Consider the following 25,111-nt stretch of genomic DNA (forward strand, 5'->3'; position numbering starts at 1 on the left):
AGTAGAGATAAACATAGGAAAAGTTAATAACGCTGCTTCTGGCATTAACTTGTGTGTTCTTACAGTCATTTTGCTTTTCTAGTATTTTTCTCATATTAGTTGAGATTTGAATTTATTAATTTTAACATTAATTTTATTTTGAGTTTTTTTCGTAGATTACTGATATACTAGTTTGTGTTCATTTTGTAAAATCTTTGGCTTAGTCATATATTACATATGGTCTGATTTATGTATAAATTAGTCTCAACTTAGACCTTGGTTCTCCTGGGCCTCACCTATATGTTTCCTTGATATGTTGGTTTTCCTGCTGGCAAGCAGTGAGGCAGCATGGTATCCTACATACATTTAGAGGAGCTGGGACAGAGGAGATGGAAATGTTCGCCTTTTTTTCAAAAGTGAGATCAACAGCAGAAGTCGACAGCTGAAATTCCAGCTCTTCTTTTAAGTTAGAATTTTAATCTTGTTTCTTCAGAAAAGATAAATTCAAGCAGTGAGAATGACAAAGACTTTGCTCATATGTGGCTCATTTACTGTTTCATCTCTGCTTTCCCTTAAACCTTCTTTCTCTACTCTTTTCCAGGGAAACCAGATGTCTCAGAATAAGTTTAAATTGAACTGAGTTTAGGAAATGCTGTATTTTGACTAGTTATTCTATATGATACCTTTAAAGGTTTATCGATTGTTTATTCTATGGATCCACTAGTTATTTTTTATTACTATTCTTTATTTATTCTTGGATAAGATATCTAGACCAGAATTTTTTAGCAACTCAGAATGTGTAGATTTTATTCAGCTTTTTTTCCCTCTCCCCGACTTTTAATTGAATCTGTTTTTTTAAAGATTTTTTTTTTTAAGATTTATTTATTCATACAGAACTGGGGTACAGGCCAGAGATGCGGAGGGTGAGAGGATTCACCAGAGACAGAGTGGGGAGCAGAACAGGCAGATCGACGAAGTACACTGCTGAGGGGAGCAGCGGGCGGGTCAGGAGAGGTCTGCCACGCCATGTGGTCACCTCCGGGGCAGGCGGGAATCGAACTCATGCGGAAGCGGCTTTAGATTCTCAGTGCTGTGCTTTAACCCGCTGCGCCACCAGGGAGGGCCTGAATCTGTTTTTTAAGGTGTATGTACAATGTTGGACTTCAGTTTCAATATTTAGTATGTCTTCATATATAACTCTTTAGATTTAAAAAGATGCCTTCTTACATCTCCTTTTATCTGACTCCCTAAAAATCTGAAGGAAACATTTGGATAACTGTAATCCTTAGTACTAACAATCTAATATCCGGGCTCAGGGTTTTCTGGGATTTGATGTCTTTGAATGAATGAAAGAGAAGTTCTGTCTGATAAAGTGCTGGGCAGAGGCCATTGGTTCAGTAGCAGCATCACTGTAACAGTGGTTCAGTTTCCTGTTTTTCTGAAGGAAACCTTAGAAGGTAGGAAGCTTTTTTCTTTAATGTGTACTGGCTTGTTGTGTTTCTAAGCAATGCTGGACAGCATGTCAATTACACGTTTCTGTCTTGTTCCATAAGCCCTTAGATAGTACACATTTTGTTCACATTTTGGTAATAGAAAGATGAATTAGGTAGTCACAGGTGCTATTTAAAACTAGATGTTAGAATTGGTTCTTAGAATATTTATGTTTATTATTTTTATCTTTATATAGCTTAGTTCAAAATTTTCACTGATGTAAATTCCCTTTGGGAGCTCAGAGGTTTTGGAAAGAGCTTTAAAAATCTCTAAGTCTATTTGCATTTGGAAGTTTTTAAAGAGAGTAAATTTCCCTTCATTATGCTCTTTAATTTAGTTAAAAGAAAGCTTGGAACAATCAATTGGCCAACTGCGGAGTCAACGTTTATTGAGAAACTCAGGAGGGAGAAGTATTTCTGTTACAAGTCTGAGTGCAAGTGACCTCGATGGTGGCACTGTGACAGGTAAACGTTTTACTATAAAATACCTCTTATGTATGTATTGAGTACATTTACTTTTTGGAGAAATACAGCCCTTGCATAAAATCTTTAAAAAAGCTCTTAGACATTGCTGTTGTCAAGCCCTCTGTAGTGAATATTTTGAAATATGTTCAATGGAACTTTGTTATGCTTTCTGTGGCTTCCGTTTTTCTCAGACTCCATTAACCTCATAGAGGTTGACTGGGTTGACCAGACAAAAACTGGTTTTAATTATTTTGCTACCAGTCAAAACAAACATGTAAATAGGAATTACTGTGTGATCTACTTTCTGTATGCAGTGTCTTGTTCTAACATCACTGTTTTTCATAAGTCTGATTGCCCATATCCTGTGATACTTGTTAAGAACAGGTGAATCTTGACATGTAGCATGATGTACATGGCTAGATTAAAGTAAAACCACTTAGTTTGTCTGGAATTGATCTTACTTATACTTTCATATACCATTTATGTTTATGTTTGACAGAAAAGACAAGATAGTAAAGAAAGGAGTGCAGTGAAGAGAAGTGACTTAGATGGAGTGAACATTAATAGCTGCCATTGTTACTTTTGTCTTTGATCACTACAATGGTTAAAAATTGGACATTTTTAACCATTGGACATTGAATATTTTTCTTTATGTAGTCAAAACAAAAAGATTCTGTTTTGTCAATATTAAATTATATGTTTTAATTATAATTTATTTTTTATTTTTTACTCCTATGAAAAGTATAGCAAATTAGAACTTTCTATTCTATTCTGTTTCCAGGTTATTCCTGTTTTTCATTTCAGCTGCATTAAGAGCCAATTCTGTGGAATTTTATGGCCAAAGAAAAATATTGGGAAGTAGCCTGGGTTAAGGGCTTATTTATATAGTCATGTCTTCTACATATGTGCTGAATTCAGTTTTAGAGTATTTCTTCTCATGCAGTATTTTTATCCCCCCTCTTTTCTTCCAACTACAAAGAGAGCCACCGCTTCCCACCTACCTCACCTCTCAAGGACTATGGAGATCAACAGGGTTTTAAACGAATTAGGTCCAGAAGTGGTGTCCGATTTGTTCGGGACACTGATGACGCAGTCCAGGTACTTTGTGCCTTTCTGTTGCTAGCTAAATTTTAATGGAGAGTTTGATCATTGGTGACTTTATACTCATCCTTTGTTTTGTTTTGTTTGAAACCAAATAAAATATATTTTCAATGCGCTAACCATTATCAGATATTTCTTTTGAATTTTGTAATGGGCGAGCTTTGTTGGGCACATCTTTTTTTCTTGTTCTGGTGGCTCACACTCTTCTGTAAGCCTTGCTAAGTCAGGTACTTTCCATTTTGCTGAGTTCTATTTTGTATGAACAAATGAGTCCTTCATGGATACTGGTTTTCCATCAATGTTCTTCTGATTGTTGAATCATTGATGGAGCTACTTCTTGTTAATGGAGCTACTTCTTGTTACGAAAGAAATGTTATATACATTGCCTCTATTTTCACTAAAGATTTCTGAAGATTAATTTATGGACATATTTTTTTTGCTTCTTTTTAAAATTTCTCCCAAGAGCTGAAGATAATTCTGTTGTTGCCTGGGGCAAGTAGATTACTTTGGAAAGGACTAAGGGATATTGCTGATTTTTGACATCTTTATTTTGGTAATTTTAATATTGAAGGTTCAAAGTATGCTAGGAAATCCATCTGTAACTGAGAACTATGTGCATGAGAAAACATTCTGTAGAGTCTTTTCCTTGATTGTGTTATGTTTCTGGTAAGTGAAACTTGCTAGCATGGGTTGTATAATTAAACCTAGAACAAAGAACATTATCCTAATTATTTAGTCCTCTGTCCTGGGGATTATGTTTGTGCTTAGGAACAGTGATGAGCAAAAACTGGCTTTTCATGGAATCTGTAGTCTGGATGGGGAGCTTGAAATGAACCAAATAAGTACATTAATACACCCATAATTATGAACTGAGATGCATGCTGTAATAGAAACATAGGACTATGGAAGTGTGTGATGTTCTGAAAAGGCTTCCTAAAGAAAGACTAATTGAACTGAGATCCAAAAGTTGGGCAGCAATCATTCAAGGTAAAACAAATCCCATTGCAGGAAGGGAGATAACACCTATGAGCAATTTGAAAAGGGCATATAGCTACAGAAATATAAAGGACTGAGGCCATATAAAGCCTTGTATAGGAATAGCAGTTACTTTGGAAAGACCACTCTGGTTCTGATGTAGAAAATGTGGTCAGTATTGGCAAACCAGTTGGGAGTATAGTGCTGTGTTCTGGGATTAGGTGATAGTCACTTGGGTTAGGATAAATGAAATTGGAGAGAAGGGGCATAGATTTCAAAGTGATTTGGTAGATAAAATGGAAATAAAGTCTTGAGGATCAGATGACCACTGGGAAAGGTAGGAATTGGAAATGTCAAGAAAGAATCCTAAAAACCTAAGTGAATGATCTTTTGTTCATCAACTACTTCCTCCGCTTTTTTTTTTTTTAATTGTTCTCCTTTATTTTGGGTTCATTTTCTTAGGTGTTCGCTAGCTCAGATGAATGTGTGCTTTCCTAGTACTCTGGCACAGTCTTTGTGGTTTTGTTCACTTATCTGTTTCTTGTGTTAAATTGTGAGCCGCTTATTTCCCAGCCAAATGGCTTATCCTGATTAAGTCATTCATGACACTTGGTTGTTCACAACCCTGGCTTTTATTCACTTTCTTGCTGTTAAAAAAAACTCATTTTTTTGGGCCCTCCCTGGTGGCGCAGCGGGTTAAAACACTACACTGAGAAGCTAGAGCCACTTCCGCATGAGTTCGATTCCCGCCTGCCCCGGAGGTGACCACATGGCGTGGCAGACCTCTCCTGACCCACCCGCTGCTCCCCTCAGCAGTGTACTTTGTCGATCTGCCTGTTCTGCTCCCCACTCTGTCTCTGGTGAAGCCTCTCACCAACCCTGAGCCTCTGGCCTGTACCCCAGTTCTGTATGTACAAATAAATAAATATTTAAAAAAAACAACAAAAAAAAAACCCTCATTTTTAATACTTACTGTTTAGTACTACCTGCTTTTAAGCTTTATAGCTTAAATAGAATATTGTATGTTTTATGTTATGACATGTATTTTTCATTTGATGTTATATTTTGGAATTTATCTTAGTAAATAGTAGGCAGCTTTGGTGGTTTCATTGTCAATGCTGTGAGACACTCCAATGGAGGAATGTGCTATAGTTTATCTGTCTCTGTTCTATTCTTAATGGATATTTGGTTTGTTTTCTGTTCTTGTTATGAATAATGCTATTCCAAATGTGGTTCCCAGTGTATGTGGGCAAGAGTTTCTCTGCAGTGTGGATTGGCAAACCTGGTGTGTGGTCTGTTTGAATACAGCTCCATTGTAATATAGCTGCTCATTTGTTTATGGCTGTTTTGTGTTATTATGGTAGCATTGAGCAATTTTAACAGAGTCTAAATAGTCTGCAAGGGTGAAATACTTACTCTTGGTCCCTTTACAGAAGAAGGTTTGCTAACTCTTTTCAAGGGTATCTCTAAGGTTTGAAATACTGTGCCGTAGACTTGCTATCCCACGGAGGGGGCGCTGACAGCTACGGTCCCCCTAACATAGGAGACTCAGACCCGCAAGAAGGCGAAACAGGAGTCTGGAGTCTGTTCATTAGGATGAACCTTGAGTATATATAGGGTCTGACATGCCTTGTACGCGGAGAAAAACAGGAAGTGTACCTGACACGGGGGTGGGGTGCATATTTGTACAGGGCCTGCTGGCTTCTTGCTGTTTCTGCTAAAAACAAGGTAGTGGGCTGCAGCTGTTTGCAGGACAGAGTGCACTATGCTCTGTTGGCTTGTTTGTTGGCCTCACTGGGGAGTGTGCTCGCTCATGCGCAACATCAGCCAGGGCAGACAGGTACACTTGAGGTCTATCGAGTTAGCCACAATAGAGAATGTTATTAAAAATTGCTTTTCTTAGAAAAAATATTTTCTCTCAGAACAGATAGCATTATAAAACTTGGACATTATTGCAAAGAATAAGTTCTTATTCTTACCTTTAGTGAATCTTTATGGAAGAATTCAATAGAACACTAAATGGATAAATCTAAGTGGATAACTATGTTTTGTCTTTGCTAGCTTCATGCTTTTCATCAGTCCCTCCGAGACCTCAGCAGTGAACAAGTTCGCCTTGGAGATGATTTGAACCGGGAACTTGCCAGAAGAAGCCGGTAAAAGCAGAATATGATTTTTACTGGAAACATGAATTGTTAGAAGATAAGATAGGTTCTGTAATTGACATGTTTATGTGAAATTTAAAAACAGTGTTGCACTTTTGTACCAGTATTTTAGGAATAAAATAGTTCAAAACTAGAGACAGACTGAGGATCAGAACAGGCAGATTTACTGAAATACACTGCTAAGGGGAGCAGTGGGTCAGACAAGAGAGGTCTGCTGCGCCATAGGTGAGTTAGCTCCCTGGCATGCTGTAGAGGTGATAGTGCTGAGACTTAAACTCTGGGCCACCAGGGAGGCCCTTAGCTGTGAAATTTTAATTATGTTAACACATGAAAGATGATGCCTTGACTAGAGAGCAAGGGAGAGATGGGTAGGAAAGTATTTAAAAAAAATTTGGGGGGACTGAAGAGACAGCATTCGACAATTTAGAGATTCCTCTGGTTAGATAAAGAGGAAATATCAAGGATGGCTTATAGATTTCTGAGTTTAGTAACTGGCTATATGGTAATTTCACTTCTTGAAATGTGGAAACCGAATGTGGGAAGGGGTAGGTGAGGTCTATAAATAGTGAGCTTGGCTGGAATATGTAGGCTTGAGATGCCTGCGAAACATCCAATGGTAAGGACCTGACTGTGCAACTAGATATTTACTCTGGTGCTCAAAGTCTCTCTTAGAAATGGGACATTAAGGAGGGATCAACAGGTAGAAATGATATCTGGAACCATAGAAATAGGTGATACCTAGTGGCAAAGTGTCAGCAGAGCATCACAATAGGGTTGTGTACAGAGGGTACCATTATTTAGAAATCTTTTATGTAAAGAGGAGTTGGCTGAGAAGGAACAGCTAGAGGTGGGCAAAATACAGGAACACATGGAAATTAAAAAAACAAGAAAAAAGAACTTTTTAGATTTTTTTTTAAAGATTTATTTTATTCATATGGAACTGGGGTACAGGCCAGAGATGGGGAGGGTGAGAGGATTCACCAGAGACAGAGTGGGGAGCTGAACAGGCAGATTGACAAAGTACACTGCTGAGGGGAGCAGCGGGCTGGTCAGAAGAGGTCTGCCACACCATGTAGGTCACCTCCAGGGTGGGAATTGAACTCATGGTGAGTGGCTTAAGCTTCTTAGTGCTGTGCTTTAACCTGCTGTGCCACCAGGGAGGGCCCTTTTTTAGATATTTTAAACTTTAGAAAAATTGACTTTTTCAGTAACTTCTTCCTGAGGAAATTACCTATGAGCCTACAAAATAAAAAACAGAATTGGTAAGAGTGAGATAGGGATTATGGGAAAGAGTGAAACTAAGCCAGAATGTCTGTTATATAACAGACTCGTGAAGTATTCACTGAAATTAGAATAGTAAGTAGTGTCCTATGAGAAGAATGTAGTTAACAAGAATACGGTAGATGTGCTATAGATGATTCAGGAAGTGGGAGAGAAAATAATCTGCTAAATAAGACCCACATATAGCCAAAAGATACGAAACTCTGGAAAAAAAACAAAAGCACCACAAAGTTAATGATCCAGGTCTGAAATAGAATAAAAATAGTGGCCATGGAATATAAACAAAAAGCTCCAATTTACTATAACTTCTGAAAGGTATAAATAGATGTTATACAGGTAACCAGTAGAAGAACTAAAAATAGAAATAAATTTACCTGAAAGTGGAGAGGAGTGTAAAATGAGCATTTTAAAACAGGATTCAATCAAAAATGTCTATAGTTGAAAATGATGGTAGCAACCAGCAAAAAATTTAAGAATGAATGGAAATGCTTGCATGTGGTTCCCCGTGGGGCATGGGACCAGAGGTAAGGAACTGTAAGCAAGAAAGATCTTTGTTTTTCTTTATATGTCTTTCTGTACTCTTTTACTGTTTGCGTAGGAAGCTACTAATTTGATGGGGAAGAAAGGCAGTAGAAGAGACAGAGTGTGTAGTGAAGACACAATTGGTACTGTGTGCTTTATGATTATGAACTGTTTGAGAGAATGTGATCAAGAGTTTTGTCCCCTCCCCCTTTTTCCTTAATTTAAAGTGGGAGCTATTGCAGCTTTTGTTTGATGTTTCACTACAGCAGCAGTTCTCAAAGTGGAATGCCGAAGCCCGCAGTATTGTTATCATCTACGAATTTGTGGAAGTGCTCATTCCCGTGCCCCGTACCAGATCTACTGATTCAGAAATCTGGGGAGGAGGGGCGCAGTCTAACAGCCTGTCTTTTAACAATCTTCCAGATGTTTTATGTTTGAGAGCCACAACAGTATTTTGTAATATTGTGATGCTAATTGTGTATATTTTCTCAGATACCCAGTTTAAAATATTTTTCTTGGTTTGATTAGATCGGATGCTGAAACAAAAAAAGCTTTGGAAGAGTTGACTGAAAAACTTAGTGAAGCCCACAAGCAAGAAGGGGTGAGAACTCTGCAAAAAGTTGTATTTTATATGCAGATGATAAAGAGTGTGGTCATGGCAGTGAAATTATGTAAATGTTAAGTTTTTGTCTGGTATATGGCACTTTGTATAATATGTTCTTGCACCTCTTATCCAACATTTTAGAATTTTTGCTATTTAAATTTGAAATACTCATAGTGGTAATAAAGAATTTTTTATTATGAACATTTGAGAGATAGTTTACTTCTCATATGGCTTTTATTTATGTTTTTATTTATGTTATTTATTTAAATGATATTTGCAAAATCCAAAAAAAATTCTGTTGGTGTTTCTGAGGCATACTCTACATTAAATGTTTTCAGATCATCTTACAAGTTTGTAACTACTGTTGCTATGAAGACTTGTGTCTTTTTTTTTTTTTTTAAGATTTATTTATTTGTGCATACAGAACTGGGGTATAAGCCAGAAGTGCAGGGGCGGTGAGAGGATTCACCAGAGACAAAGTGGGGGGCACAACAGGCAGATCGAGAAAGTACAACGCTGAGGGGAGCAGCTGGTGAGACAGGGAAGGTTTGCCATAACATGTGGTTCACCTCCGGGACCAGGGATCGAACTTGCACTGGGGTGGGTGTGGGTAGCTTGCAGTGCTGCGTCCTAACCCATTGTACCACCAGGGAGGGCCTGATTTGTGTCTTCTTTTGATTGTCAGGGTATCTGTTAAAATGTCCCTAATTTTTGAGCTTTGTTATTTAAAACTTAGAGTATTGATAATCAGTATTCAGTGATTTCTTTTTATGAAATAACTGTCCTTGTGGACTTAAAGTAACCTATACATGTGATGTCCATTTTTTTTTTTCTGAAAAGAAAATTGCCACTATTAGTTGCAAATTTATTAGCTTCAGGAACAAAGTGTAATTATTTTCTACAGTAACTTTTGTTTTTCAAGATAAGGAAATGGTAGCACCATTTTTTACCCTTCACATGTTTTATTCAACTTGAGTCTTTCTTAGTAAAGATTTTTCTCCATTGTGCTTATAGTTCTGCTATAGATGTGTGGAGTTTCAATTTATTGATCTTGTTTGGGTTTACCCTATTTTTAAAGAGATCAACTTAGTCACTATGCTCCTTGCAGAAAATTTGCTTATCTGCATATGTGTCTGGTCATAAAATACACCTTCTCCCTGTGTGTTTTTTTTTTTGGGGGGGGGTGCCATTTTCTTTGTTAGGTGCGCTGGGGAGATAAACATATAATGTCTTTGTTTTGTTGAAGTAACAAGATCTTTGTGAATAGCGTATGTTAATGTGGCATTTAATGTGTGAAAAGGCAATGGATCATACTTTTCTTATATGAAGTCCTAGATTTTTCCAGGCATCCCAAGGACTCCTATTTAAATTGTATCAATCAGGAATGTCTGCAGTATTGTGTAATTTAATACAATGATTTTAACAGATTGGGGCCTCTCTTAGCTAACTGGAGGGTTGACACTACATAAAATCTGTGCCATTGTTCAGTTTACCTGTTGTCTAAACAGAAACTGAATACACACTTACGAATGTAGCTCCATGGTCCTGTTTAACTTCACGAAAGTTAATAAATTCTAGAGTGGAGCATGTTTACTTGATAAGTTGAAGCTTTTTTTCTTTTTAAGTATTTATTTATGCATTCAAGAACTGGGGCATAGGCCATAGGTGCAAGAGTGAGAGGATTCACCAGAGACAGCAGGGAGCAGAACAGGCAGATCTACTGAAATACACTGCTGAGGGGAGCAGGTCTGTTGTGCCCTGTGAGTCACCTCCTTGCCAGGGATTAAACTTGGGTTGCAGTGGCTGCAGGTTCATAGTGCTTGCTTTAACCCCTTGCATCACCAGGAGGCCTCTCTTTTCCCTTTTTTAATGAAAAAAAATTAGGGGTCTGTTGTACCTACAAAAATGTACAGATTAGTGTAAAGCTCACTGTATTACTACAAAGTGAATATACCTGTGTAACCACCACTCAAATATAAAAATAGAACATTTGCAGTGAAGAAACAAACTCCTCATTTCTTGCTCTTACTCATTTATTCCTCTTTCTTAAAGATTTTTAAAAAATGATCACTATGTTGATTTTTAATCCTCTAGATTTATTTGGTTGTTTTGAACTTTTTATTTAAATGGAGTCACATGTTTTCTAGCTTTCTTTTGCTATTCATTTTTACAGTAATTGTTTGCTTAGATTTATCACTGTTCTTACTCTTTTTTGTTCTTCTTTTCTGTCTACATCTTTGCAAATCCACATCTACTTTAAGAACATACTTTAAAATTTCCTTTAGAGTGAGCTTTGTATACCTGAAAGAATCTCCTTCAGGATTTCCTGGGATGTATCCTTTGGTTCCAGCTTTTCTCTGTATTTGTCTGAGAATGTCTTTATTTCGCTTTCTTTGTTCACAGAAAGTTTTACTCGCTATGAAATTCTAGGTGGACTTTCTAAAAACAATTTTTTTCCATTATGTGCTTTGAAGATACCATTTCATCATTTTTGTTTCCATTCCTGTAGAGAAGTCAGTTGTAGTTTTGTTGGGTTTTCTTTCTTTGATTGCACTATATATTTTTCTCTAATTGCCTTAAAGATTTTTTCTCTTAGTTTTCAGTTTTATTATATAGTTTTTTGATGATGAATTTAGTTGATGTCTTTTGGTTTGCTGTTTGATTTTTATTCTATTTTCTCTTTTAAACCTGTTTTTGCTTTAGTCTCAGTGTCTTCTTTTTGGACTTCAAATAATATGTAATGACTTCTTTTTCACTCTGTTTCCTTTGTCTGTTATGATAATTTTCACTCATTTCTCCATTTTTTAATATTTTCTTCTCTCTTTTCATTCACTTACTCTTTATTGAGCTGAATGAGATCTATTAAGCCTGCCCACTGATTTTTATTTTCATGTATTACATATTTCACTCTGGTATAGGCCTGAGGTCTAGGGGCCATGAGAGGATTCACCAGAGATAGAGTGGGGAGCCAGACAGTCAATTGATGAAGTACAGTGCTGAGCACAGCAGTGGGCAAGACGTCTCTGGAGAGGTCTGCTGCCATGTGGATCAGGTCCCAGATGGGATTGAACTCACATTGAACCAGCTACATCTAGCTTGCAGTGTCTTGCTTTAATCAGTTGCACCACCAGGAAGGGCTTACTTTTAGAATTTTTATTGAACTGTTTTTAACTTGGTAATTCACTGCCAGATCTTCAGTTTAGAACTTCATAGTCTCTTTCTATTTGTGTTATTTCTTACTGTTGTTGAATTTTTTTGGTAAAGATTTATCTATTTATTCATATGGAACTGGGATACAGCCCAGAGATGTGGATGGTGAGAGGATTCACCAGGGACAGAGTGGGGAGCAGAACAGGCAGATCGACGAAATACACTGCTGAGGGGAGCAGCGGGCGGTCAGGAGAGGTCTGCCGCGCCATTTGGAGCTCCTCTGGGGCAGGCGGGAATCGAACTCATGCAGAAGTGGCCTTAGCTTCTTAGTGCTGTGCTTTAACCTGCTGCGCCACCAGGGAGGGCCCCTGTTGTTCAATTTTTATCACTTAGTTTTTTCCTACCACTTATTTTTGATTGTGTGGTTATTTTTGTTTAGACAGAAAATATATTTCATTCTCTTAGAGAAAACTTAATAATTATGTATGAGAAGATATATTTGCTTTTTGTTACAGATTAGGAGCCATACCTCATGGATTATCTTGATTACTTGCTGTTGAGGTATTTCAAAGTTAAATTTCTATGCCAGGTTTCAGTATTTTTAGTTCTGTTGTACTACCACTAGTATCACAGCTTTTCAGAGTTCCTGTGTAGCAGGGTAAGATTAATCAGGAACTCCTTTCCCTGGAAAGAATTTCTCTTCTGGTTTAAAGCCCTCTTTAAAGCCCACTAAAAGCTGCTAACAGTTCAATTCTCATACAACTTTTCTTATGAATCTCAGGTGCCTATTCTGAAATGTGCTGATATTTTAGGTAGAACTTGCCCTAAATGAACTAACCTCTCTGGGGTTCTTTCCCCTCTTGCATCATGGTTTCATGTTTGCACTTCTTCTTAGCTTTCCAGTACCTCAAACAAATTTTCACTTGAGGTGTTATTTGTAGTTTTTAAAGTTATTTTCTATGCAAAGATTGATCCTGAATGATTCAATTTTTCATTTTGGAAATGAAACTTCCTCTATCTTTGTGGATATCAGATTCCATAACTGTGTGTGCTATTTCTAATACAAAAGATGTTACTTAATTTTTCACCTGTTGTATGAGACTTCTTTTACTTCATGGATATACAAATGTGGGAAGGCTGATAACAATGACTTTGACTAAACTCAGCTATCCTTAGTGTTCTCCTGAGATCCTTATAGCTCTAAATAAACCATGGACATAGCCAGCCATGACATATGTCATGCTGGTTTTTGACATTGTTAAATAGCTGGGATGGTTTGAACTTGGGTTTTGAAAATAGTAATTTGAATAGGGTACATTATAGTTAAATGTTAACTTTCATCATATAGTAGAGCCCATAATGAATAGCATGATCATTTGAGTTTTATTTACTTCATATTGCAGATTAAACTAGCAGGTACTATCTACAGTGTCCAGAGAGTTAATGTGGAACTAAAGTGTAACCCTACCTATTCAATAAAAGATCAAAGAAAGCCTGAGATCTTTCATATCATGCTGTGCATTAAGAATATTTCACATTCGTTAAAGCTGTGATTGTACAACTGGAATATCTTACTTCACTAGTGCTTAACTCATTGATGTAATTGGTGTATACAGCTACCCTCCCTAGTTTACACAACATCCAGTTTATGAGGACACATTCTTTTATATTGTTTAAACCTGGAATATGGTACATATCTAATTATGCCCTTTGTTGAATTGTTTCCCTTCTGGTTCCTCATGTCAAGTTGTGCTGTTATAGCTTGGTTTGTGCTTTGTGTGATACGCTTTCAACAAAAGGTCTCATAGCTGTACAGAGGGCTTCTGAAACGTTATTTGGGTATATGTAGTCCTGATTGAGAGACAGTCATTTAATGCAAAACTTAAAAATAATATTGTTGATTTTTAGAAGATCTTTTGAAGGCCACATGATGTTTGTTTCCAATTTGTACAAGGCTGAATATAGACTCTGTGACTCATTTGTTCCAATTGAAGTCAACATTTACATTTTATAACTGTTTGACATATTGTGTTGTATTTGTGAATTCATGATAGCATGCTGTCAGAAAAGATGCAGTTTTGTTATTTGAGCGTTAAATTTCTCAGAGGCTGCAGCTGTTTCCAGATTTAAGTTTAAAATAAAATCACCAAAGTGATGCACGTTCACTGATGAAAACTTTTAAATACTGTACAGATATATAAAGATGAGCAGCTAACTGTCCTTATCTTCCACTAATTTAATTTTTACTGGCAATTGCTGTTAACCACACTTATTGTGCATCATTCTGAGGCTAAATTGTTTATCATACATTTTCTTGGTATAAAATACATCTTGAAAGGTTATAGAACACTTTTTTTTTCTTTGAGAGGCAGAAAGTATTAGTTTTTATGACATGTGCCAAGATCTCATTTGTTATCCTTTTTGGCCCATAGACTTTTGTTTCTTTCAAATTGCCCATTTGTGGGTACTTTCTTTTCCTTAGTTCTCAGAAATAGAAAATAAAGTGAGAAAACTAATAACATTCTTTATAATAAGCCTTATAACTGGGAATTATTTTATTATTCAAAAGTTATAAATAGATGCTGTATCATTAGGTACAGAGTCTATGTTCCTATATTTAGAAGTGCTTTTTTTTTAAATGTATCTTGCTTTGATGTGTTTTTTTAAAAAATGATTTATTTATTCATACAGAACTGGGGTGCAAGCCAGAGGTGCAGGGGCAGTGAGGCTTCACCATAGACAGAGTGGGAAGCAGAACGGGCAGACTGATGAAGTACACTGCTGAGGGCAGCAGCGGGCGGGTCAGGAGAGGTCTGCCATGCCATGTGGATCACCTCCACCAGGGAGGCCAGGGAATTGAGCTCTTATTGAAGCGGCTGCGGCCAGCTTGCAGTACCGCGTCCTAACCCATTGCACCGCCAGGGTGGGCCCTAGAAATGTTTTTACTTGCTTTTCCTTTGGTCTTTCCCATCTCAGAAAATGTCATTATTCAACCAGTGGTTACCTAGGATTCACTTAAACCTTTTTCTTCATACCACACTTCCAATCTATTCTAATCCGTTTCCAAAATCTGGGTTACTTCCCTTTATTTCTGGCTAGTGCTTTTGTTCAAGCCATGTCACTTTTTGAGTTCTCTATGTTGGCCTCATTGCAGTTGGTCAATGTCTCCTACACTTAGTAACCAAGTGATTTTCAGAAATTGTCATTACAGTCAATTTTTCCCTTTTTTAAACCCCTGCTTGAGCTGCTTCTCTTCAAATTTCCTTTTTATGACTTAAACTGCTTTTGTTAACCAGCTTTCTCTGTGTATTTTGTATGTGTCAAACTCATTCTTCCATGAGGATCTTCCCACTGCCTTCTCTTTTTACCCCCAAGTTTTCACATGGGTGGCTCCATTTTGTCATCTTGGTTTCTGATGAAATGTGAGTATTTTTAGGGAGCCCTTTGTTTCCCTATGCTTCCCATTTGTTACATAGTTGATAGCAGGTGCCATGCTATCAATGCATAATAAGAATTTTGCAGACTTAAGGTTGTTCCATATCAGCTTCTAATGAATTTTTAAAATTCCTTTTGATGTTTGAAGCATTGCATAGAGTGGGTGTTCTATCATTTGTGTAAGTTGGCTCATATGATGGACATTTAGGTTGTTGCAGTCACCTTAATACATTGCAGTTAATGTTCTTTCCATGTGTATGTTTTTACAGAGGAAAGTAAATTAGTAGAGTAAATTTATTGAAAGGTGTTTACAGGATTAAAAGGCCTGTTTACACTTGTAATTTGCTACATATTACTTGATTTTATGTATAGTATTCTTTTTTAAGATTTATTTATTTATGCATATAGAGCTGGGGTACAGGCCAGAGGTGAAGGGGTGATGAGAGGATTCACCAGAGACAATGTGGGGAGCCGAACAGGCAGACTGACAAAGTACACTGCTGAGGGAAGCAGTGGGAGGGTCAGGATCACCTCCAGGGTGGGGATTGAACTCATGCTGAAGTGGCTTTAGCTTCTTAGTGCTGTGCTTTAATCCGCTGCACCACCAGGGAGGGCCCTATATATAGTATTTTAAGTGTTCTCTTTAAAGTGTTCCTTTGAGAAATAGCAGAGCATTATCTTATCCATTCCAAAAAGAATGAAAGGTGGTTTACATTTAAATTATTACATGTGTTGAGGTTATGATAATTTTAACTAGTCTCTGAAATGGACTAGTATTAAATCCCTACACTCTTCCCTTATCACCACCTCCACCCCCAGCAGTTTTATCTTGGCACACTGAAGTATAGACATTTTTCTCGTACAGGTAAATTGTGACCATATGCCTTAGCATGAGTAAAATTCATGCATGTAGTTGATGTGTTGTCTTCCTTGAGAACAAAGCCACCTGTCTGGGACTTTCTGTCTACATTGATGAAATAGGGATGTAACTCTGCCCCAGCTTAGGTCATTCACATAAGGGAAACAGCATAGGAGATGGTGGAGACATGGATGGAAGGGACCCAGATCTCTGAATGGCTTTTGGCAGAAGAATGACCTGCCAATCTGTCCTGCTTTCTTTTGGACTAGAATTTGAGTGAGAAGTAAATTTTCACATTATTTAAGCCTTTGTATATTTGATCTTTTAAAAAGAGACAGACTGTACCTAATAGAGAAATGTAACAGAAATAGATGAGAAAGAATAGACGAAGAGAAAACTAGGACTACCCAAATGTATATTTTAAGTCCTTGGTTGTTGACTTAGCTGCCTTGTGTGACTCATTGTGTTAGTGGTAGAAAAAGGAAATTATTTCAAGCATATTGATCTGTGTAGATAATTGGATCTTGTGAAGGTACTTAATGGACTAATGGGAATTATCATTTTACCACTGTTAGGACTTAGAAAATACACTCTATGTGGATTAATTATCAACCATGGTAATTGTATGCTTCTATGTATTTTACTTTTTTGAATATTGAATAGCTGTCATGTTTTCTCACTTTATTAATTTTCATTTTCTCCAGACTTGACTTAAACAGAGCAAGGATATTACTGTTTTCCTGTGTTGTCATGGTTGTATGAAGCAATTGTTGTATATCTTTCCGTTTTGTAGTTCACTAAATGCTTCTGTCAATATAATTAGTTTCAACTGTAAGTGACCAAAATCTCTAATAACAATGGTTTAAAAAGGCAAAAGTTGGGCCCTCCCTGGTGGCGCAGTGGGTTAAAGACAGCACTAAGAAGCTAAAAGCCACTTCAGCATGGGTTCAATCCTTGTCACCATGAGGTGACCACATGGTGTGGCAGACCTCTCCTGACCCCCCTACTGCTCCCCTCAGCAGTGTTCTTTGTCGATCTGCCTGTTCTGCTCCCCACTCTGTCTCTGGTGAATCCTCTCACCCCCCCCCCCCACACCTCTGGCCTGCACCCCAGCTCTGTATGCATAAATAATCTTAAAAAAAAAAAAAGACAAAAGTTATTTCTCTTTTGTGGAAATTCTTAAGTTGGGGATTCTGGTTTCCATGAGGTATTTTGTCTATGAATCTATCATATTTTAGTGATTCTGACTGTCATGCTTTTCTTGTTTTTCTGCTGCTATGGCCTTAAGTTCATGGTCTGAAATCAGTACCTATCTATGAGGCAGCAGATGGAGGAAGGGATGAGTACAAGAGCAGAAGGTGCCTGTGTTCTGTTGATGAAGTTTCCACTTGAACTGATGCTGCTTCTCATCAGTTCATGGGACCAGCTAGCAGCTGAGCAAGCCAGGATATGTACTTCTTATGTTGGCAGCAATATTCCTAGTTAAAAATTCCTTTAGTAAGGCCCTCCCTGGTGGCGCAGCGGGTTAAAGCACAGCACTGACAATCTAAAGCCGCTTCCGCATGAGTTCAATTCCCGCCTGCCCCGGAGGTGACCACATGGCGTGGCAGACCTCTCCTGACCCGCCCGCTGCTCCCCTCAGCAGTGTACTTCGTCAATCTGCCTGTTCTGCTCCCCACTCTGTCTCTGGTGAAGCCTTTCGCCGCCCCTGAGCCTCTGGCCTGTACCCCAGTTCTGTATGCACAAATAAATAAATCTTTAAAAAAAAAAAATCCTTTAGTATGAAAAAAGTGAGAATAGGAGAGCAGATCATGGATTGTATTTGGAATTTACAAAACTGATCTTTTATAGAAGTATTTGTTATGGCAGATAATAGCAATAATAAAAAATTACTGTCCTATTTGATAGTAAGGAATTACTTTAATTATGACGCAGGAAGGTGTAGATTTACTTATAGTTTTAGAAAGTTGTCCATTTTAGGTGAGTTACAGAGTATTTAAAATTGTTGAAAAATGCATAATTTCCAACTTTTTTAAAAGAAATTAATTGGATATATGTTTGACTACTTATGCACACATTAGAAACATTTCTGGAAGGATACAAAATGCCATTTTGAGTGATGACAGAATATTTTTATTTTTACTCTTCATCAATTTAAATATGATTTGAAAAATTTTAAATTAGGTAAAATACATATAACATAAACCATTTTTAAGTGTTCAATAGTGTTATCTACATTTACAATGTTGTATTGTCAAATCCAGAACTCTTCTTTATCTTGTAAAACTGATGTGTTCTCTTGGCTCCTGATAGCCATTAATCTACTTGTGAATTTTACTGCTCTACTTACCTCATAAGGTGGACTAGTACAGTATTTTTTTTTTTTTCTGGTAACTGATTTCACTTAGCTTATGGTCTTTTAGGGTCACCCATATTGCCTAGAATACATATGTAAGAATTTTATTTCTTTTTAAGGCTTAATGCTATGCTAGTGTACTTTTTGTTTGCTCACTTGGGTTTTGTCCATCTTTTGGCTATTGTGAATAATGTTGTTATGAACATAGGTGTACACAGCTTTATTAGATGTTCCTTAAGTGAGTGAAGAATCCTCAAAATACTGTATCTTCTGGCACTAAATACATACAACATCAAATAATATACATTTTATTTAGGGGATTATAGAATGAAGAATGTTTGAATTTGCACAAATTTTAGCTAAGAAATTCTTGCATCAGAGAAAAATTCTTTCATGTTTATTTTAGAGAGTTCAATTAAATTTTTTTTAGTTTGACTTTGGGTTTTGATCTTTTCCAGCTGGTGTATTTTTAGGAGATCACAGAAGAAAAGATTGACATACTAATGAAAAGTCCTTTTAATTATTTGCTGCACATAAACATCAAATCCTTGATAGGCAGGTCATGTTTGCAGATAATTAAAATGAAAAAGTTAAATAGAATAGTTTATCATTAATAGAGAGATATTTGTTGGCAAAATTGGCATTTTCTTTCTAAATCACCAGAGGGCACTCTTTTCTAGTTTATTTTAACTGATCTATTAAATTATTATATAACACTTTGAAAAATTTGAGTCCTTTATTGGCATCCAGGTTTGGATTATTTGGAGACTAATGATTGTTTTGATTTGTAATTTTCACTCATTTTATTATGTTTTATTAAAGTGTCATTAAAAGCTAGTCATAAATGCTTTAGGCGGGAGGTTGTATGTCTGCCATAAAATGTCTCTTCAGTTAAGTCTGTTTTTTTGTCTAACAGTTCCATAATGCCCTCTTCCTTTTTTTCTCATGTGAAGGTTTCAGACCGGGTGGAGCGCCGGCTTCAGGAAATAGAGAGGGAGATGCGCACAGAACGGGAGCTGGTGGAAAGACGTCAGGATCAGCTGGGACTTATTTCTTTGCAGCTACAGGAGGTTTGTGAAAAACACCCTGTCAGAAAATAAATCTTGGCGTGGATGGTAATTTAGACATGGTTAAATAGTTAAATTTCTTAGTCTAATTCAGACCATATGAGAATGTGGTATCTCATATGTGAAGATACCCCTACCTGGTTTAAACCCACACTGCTTTACTGACTGTGTGACCTTGGCAAGTTCATTAACCTCTCCGGGTCCATTTTCCCTGGGGAAAATGGAAATAATAATAGTACTTCCTTCATCAGACTGCTGTAAGGATAAATGAGTTAATGCCAGTAAGCAATCAACATAGTGCCACACATGTGCATAGAAAATGTACTCGATTTAATTTTCCTGAGTGTGAATAGACCAGGGGTTAGCAATCTGTGGCCTGTGGGTTCATTCTGGTCCTTGTCTATTTTAATAAAAAAATTTAATTGGGTCACAGCCACTTGTATTCATTTACATTTTGTCTGTAGGTACTTTTGTGAGGCAGCGATGGTTTTGAGTAGTGGTGAAAATGACCAAATGATCCACATTTCAAAGCTACAGTATTGACTGCTGACATTTTATAGAAAAAGCTTGCTAACCCTTGGACTGTATCATCATGCCAATTTACAATGGAAGGAACTCAGCCTTTAGATACCTTTTTTATTTTGAAATTTCAAACTTAAAAAGAAGTTGAAAAATTAGAACACATTTCTGTATACTCTTTACCTGTATTCTTCAAAGATTTATTTATACTTTGCCAGACTTCCATTTCATGTATGTTAAGTTTTTTGAGCCAGTTGCATATATGTTTAAATAGTTTTACACCTAAATAATATGATGTGAACACTCACTCATAATAACAATGCATAAACAATGAGTCAAAATTATAATCTATAACAATTTCTCCGCTAACATTTTCTAGACCAAGATACAGTATAGCTTTTGGCCATCATGTCTCTGTAGTTTCCTTTAATCTGGAACAGTGTTTCAGTCTGTCTTTCATGACCTTGACAATTTTGCAGAATACTGGCTAGTTATTTTGTAGGTTGATATTTGGGGTTTGGTGATGTTTCCTCATAACTAGCTTCAGGTAATGGACTTTTGACAGGAAACCTAGAGAATTGGATCAATTGGATCAGAAGACACCTAGTGCCAATTTATTTATAACTGGTGAAATCTGAAATTTGGTTAAGGCATTGCCTGCCTGGCTTCTCCATTCTGAAATTACTATTATGCCTTTTTTTTTAATTAAAAGATTTATTTGTGCATACAGAACTGGGGTACAGGCCAGAGGTGCAGGGGCAGCAAGAGAACTCACCAGAGGCAAAGCGGGAGTAGAACAGGCAGGCTGACAAAGTACACTGCTGAAAGGAGCAGCGGGAGGGTCAGGAGAGGTCTGCAGCACCATGTGGATCACCTCCAAGGCAGGGGATCGAACTCTTACTGAAGCATCTGCAGCCAGCTTGCAGTCCTGTGTCCTAACCCATTGTGCCATGAGGGCGGGCCTCTATTAATGCCTTTTTAATTATTTAGTTTATGGGAAGTCATTCAAATTTGTAAATAGCTTATTTTCGTACATTCACCCACAAATTTTAGCAATGTTTGTTTTTTTAAAACAATTTTTACTGTGAGTGATGCTAAATGGTGATTTTTTAAAAAAATGCCATCATTTGTTCTATATTTATTAACAGGTTCTTAACTATAAAAAAGGGCTTTGTCTTTCTTCATTCATTTATTTTGATGTAGGTTTGTGAATTTTTATTACATTGGCTTTATTTTATTACTATCACCTTAGACAGTTAATTTTTTGAAATTAAATTTTCAAATATTAGAAACAAAAAAGGGAATTTTTTTCAAAATGATTTTCTCTAAAAGTGGTGTATTATAGTAGTTGCATTTATATGTGCTTTGAAGTTCGTTAACTGTTGTAAATTGATATATTAAAATATTCTTTAAAAATCATTAGGAAACACTGCAAACTGAAAACTAGGACCAGAATTGCAATACTGAAGCTATAATATAAGCTCATAGAAAAACTGCTTTTGTTTTCTAAAAAAAAAGTAGGTAATGTCTTCGAAGAGGATACTTTGGCAAATGATTAAGTATAGCAGGTAGCTTTTCTTTTTAACTTTGGTTTTTATACATTTTTCTCAAAGTGAATTACATCTGGTGAGCATAAGAATAGTGCTAAAAAGACAATTAATCTTTTTTTATGCAAGAGAAAATTAGAGATTTTCCATACTTATTTTTTTCTCTCTGCAGAATGTACAGAATTATAAAGAATGAGGGAGAGGTAGATTGCTTCCTACCCTATTTTTGAGAAACCATAGTCTTTATTTGTATTGGAATTGTCAGCCTGATTTAGTGCTTAGGCTACAATTTGGAATTCCATTGTGATAATATGATAGAGTATCATGATTGATAAAAAATGCTTAACTTCATATTTTGTCACTTTAATATAAGTGGTGACCTGGATGCTTTTAAAAGGTGGTTTTGGATTACACAGTGCAGTGGAAACTGGAAAGGATTAATTTAGGCTGACACGTGTTCCTACTCCCTAGTTAAGTGGCTTACTTAGACTGTTCTGGAAAGGTCATGTTTAAAGAAAGAAAGTACTTTTCTTTCTTTGATATTAAAAATATGTATGGAAATACACTATATGATTGTAAGAATTGATATATATTTTGTTTCTATGGTAAGAGATTGAATCTATAGGTGAGTAAATTGGCTAGACTTCTAGCCACAGTGCTCTTCTGCATCTCTAAAAATGTGTATTTCACTGTTAGTGAAAATTATGACATTTAGAAGCTGTTAAGAGATTAGGAGTTTTCATTAAAAATTCTAAGGTGTCAGAGGTTTCTAGGTATAATGTTGTATTAGTGGGAGGCAGCCTGTGGTTTTGGCTGAAGCCTCCTTTTTAGTGATCTGATAATGTCCTTAGGTCCTTGGGGAGCTTCTTTACTAGTCCCCATAATTAAAAATACACTATTAAGCTTTGGAAATTGTTTGAAGGAAAGCCACTGATCTTTTCTTGTACAGAGTTTTTAAGAAACTGTTCTTTGTTTTTTGCTCTTTTGTTTGCTTTGTTTTTGTTTTTTTCTCCTGCTCTAAGCAAGAGGGCTATGCATATTCCAGACTCTGCTTCCTTCTTTGAGTCTCAACTGCTCTGGGATTACTATGTCACATGAATGTCAGGTTTTCTTAACTTGCAAGGACCTTCACTTATCTTCACACTTCATGCACCGTATTTGAAATGGCATTGTTTCGGTATTTTTGTAAAGCTCCCTTTAGGAAGACGAATGCTTTATATTAGTTGTGCAATAAACTCTTCTTATATATACTTTTAAAATTTGGAATGATTGTCCTTTGTATCCTGATCATTCACTATTAAATATTGTTAAGCCTTTAACCACTAGTCTTTACTTTCAAACACTGTTGCAAATATTTGTTTAGGCCCCCCCCCCACCCTGGTCCAGATACAAAGGGTTAGGGCACAGCACTGCAGTCTTGTCCCAGTTGTTTCAGTGTGAGTTGGATCCCTGGCCCCAGAGGTGACCCACATGGTGCAGCAGACCTCTCCTGACCTGCCTGTTGCTCCCCTCAGCAGTGTACTTCCTTGATCTGCCGGTCCTGCTCCTCATTCTGTCTCTGGTGAATCCTCTCACTGCCCTTGCACCTCTGGCCTGTACCCCAGCTCTGATAAATAATAATAAATAAAATCTTTAAAAAAATGAAATATTTGTTTAATGTTGGGGTATGTTTGATCATTTTACCAAATCCCGTTTGGTCAGACTCCTGATGATGAGCTAACTTTGATTAATTAATTTTAGTGGCGGGGATCGGATGGTGAGTGCTCAAGTCCTGAAAGGGGTATTCATGCTGTATGCTAAGTCAAAACACATAAAATTTCTAATTGACTATGTTCTTTCAGAATTTCTGGTTTACTTTCTTACTAGCTGTTTCTTGTATATTGAATGTTACTTCTTCATCTTCAGTTGAATTACTTAAAATAAAGACCACCATCAAAAGCTAAGTGTATATTTATTTATGTATGCTTTTTAGAGTAGTTCATACTATATTAGAATGCTAATTTGCCTATCTGTCCCTACCAAGAATACTTTGTGCTTGAATGTGACCAAAGGTGAATCTGGTGCCTTCAGATCTGAAGGTGCTTCATGGAGGAATCTGTGGGGCTGATGAGACATGGAATCTTGATAAATGATGGTGAAGACTAGGCGAAGACTTGTCGAGTTTCAGGTAGATTTTTAGTCACTGCCTGTATGGCTAAACAGATGATGTGAGCCTATTCAATAAAATAAGGCCATATACAGAAAAAGTAAAGTAATAGATATTTTAAAAAAAGTTTCATTTTTGGACATCTGAACCAATTATGAAAAAGTAGCTATTTATTCCTTCCCAGAAATGTAATTCTGGCTCCAGAGATGCTGAGTAATATGGATATTTCACCTAAGAAAAGCCTTAGGTACTGTTTATTAATGTATTTAGTTTGGACTCATTATGGGAGAAACTTCCAAGGAAGCCAAGAATGTTTTGCTAATGTCTTCTTAACAGCATTAGCATCTCCCTTGAGACTTCTGTGCCAACTCAAGAGAACCTAGTAAGGTGTATGTTCCAATGTGGCCTCTTTAACCCTTTCTCTTGTACTCCTTTTGAGTCTTCCCTACATTGGAGACATAGAGGCCTGCTTGAGTCTGGTAGATTTTGGTAAAATCACTCACCTTTCCAGAGCTGAATTGCAAAATTCTGCTGGGCCATTCACTTTAGCCTCTTGTTGTTCACATTAGTTGGTGTCCTCTTTTTGGGAGGTACCCTCCACATTTTCACTTATTTCATAGTAGAAACTTCTACTTCCACTGTGCTACTAGATGCCATTTAGTTTCCTTCACTCTTCCATGGACCATCCCAACAGCCTCCCTGGACTTTGAGAAAGACATAGCATTTACAAGAAGATGAGAGATTAAAAATACAAGTTTGGGTCCTCCCTGGTGGTGCAAGGGATTAGGATGCAGCATTGCAAGCTGGTCACAGCTGTTTCGGTGTGAGTCCCATCCCTGGCTCCAGGGGTGACCCACATGGCGCAGCAGACCTCTCCTTTCCCCACTGCTGCTCCCCTCAGCAGTTTAACTTTGTCAGTTGGCCTGTTCTGCTCTCCACTCTGTCTTTGGTGAATCCTCTCACCACCCCTGCACCTCTGGCCTGTACCCCAATTCTGTAAGCATAAATAAATCTTAAAAAACAAAACAAAAAAACAACAACAAAAAAACAAAAACAAGTTCTAGGTTAAGCAAGAGGAAAACTCTTGTTTTCCTAATTCTTGGGACATGAACTCTAGAGTTCACTACTTTGCCAGGCCCAACTGACCAGGTTGTGTTTAGTAGTAGGCAGAAAGTAACACAGGCTGGGAGTCCTGCTGCTTCCAAGGGGCTGTAAATACCAGCATAGCAGCACATACAAATGCACGTGTTCTGCTCTGTGGGAACATGTGTGTAGCAGCGTGAAATGGAAACTCCTGACTGTTCTTCACGGGGTAAAACTGTAGGATAAATCTGGCCCTTACTTTAAGCCATATTTTTAAACCTATTGACTTTTTTAAAGTTTTTTTTTTTAAGATTTATTTATTCATACAAAACTGGGGTACAGGCCAGAGATGCGGAGGGTGAGAGGATTC

At 37.0% G+C, this 25,111-nt stretch overlaps 1 protein-coding gene across 1 annotated transcript in view; it reads left to right on the forward strand.

The window, feature by feature from the left end:
- Nucleotides 1–25,111, forward strand: part of CEP128 (centrosomal protein 128kDa) — a 173,644-nt gene that overhangs the window by 13,679 nt on the left and 134,854 nt on the right. Inside the window, exons 4-8 of the mRNA XM_012724388.1 lie at nt 1,808–1,934; nt 2,914–3,032; nt 6,072–6,163; nt 8,504–8,576; nt 19,333–19,449. Coding sequence (XP_012579842.1) covers nt 1,808–1,934; nt 2,914–3,032; nt 6,072–6,163; nt 8,504–8,576; nt 19,333–19,449 — 528 coding nt within the window. The remainder of the gene's footprint in view (nt 1–1,807; nt 1,935–2,913; nt 3,033–6,071; nt 6,164–8,503; nt 8,577–19,332; nt 19,450–25,111) is intronic.

Source organism: Condylura cristata, unplaced genomic scaffold, assembly GCF_000260355.1.
Source record: "Condylura cristata isolate star-nosed mole 26May11 unplaced genomic scaffold, ConCri1.0 scaffold00013, whole genome shotgun sequence".
NCBI lineage: Eukaryota > Metazoa > Chordata > Mammalia > Eulipotyphla > Talpidae > Condylura > Condylura cristata.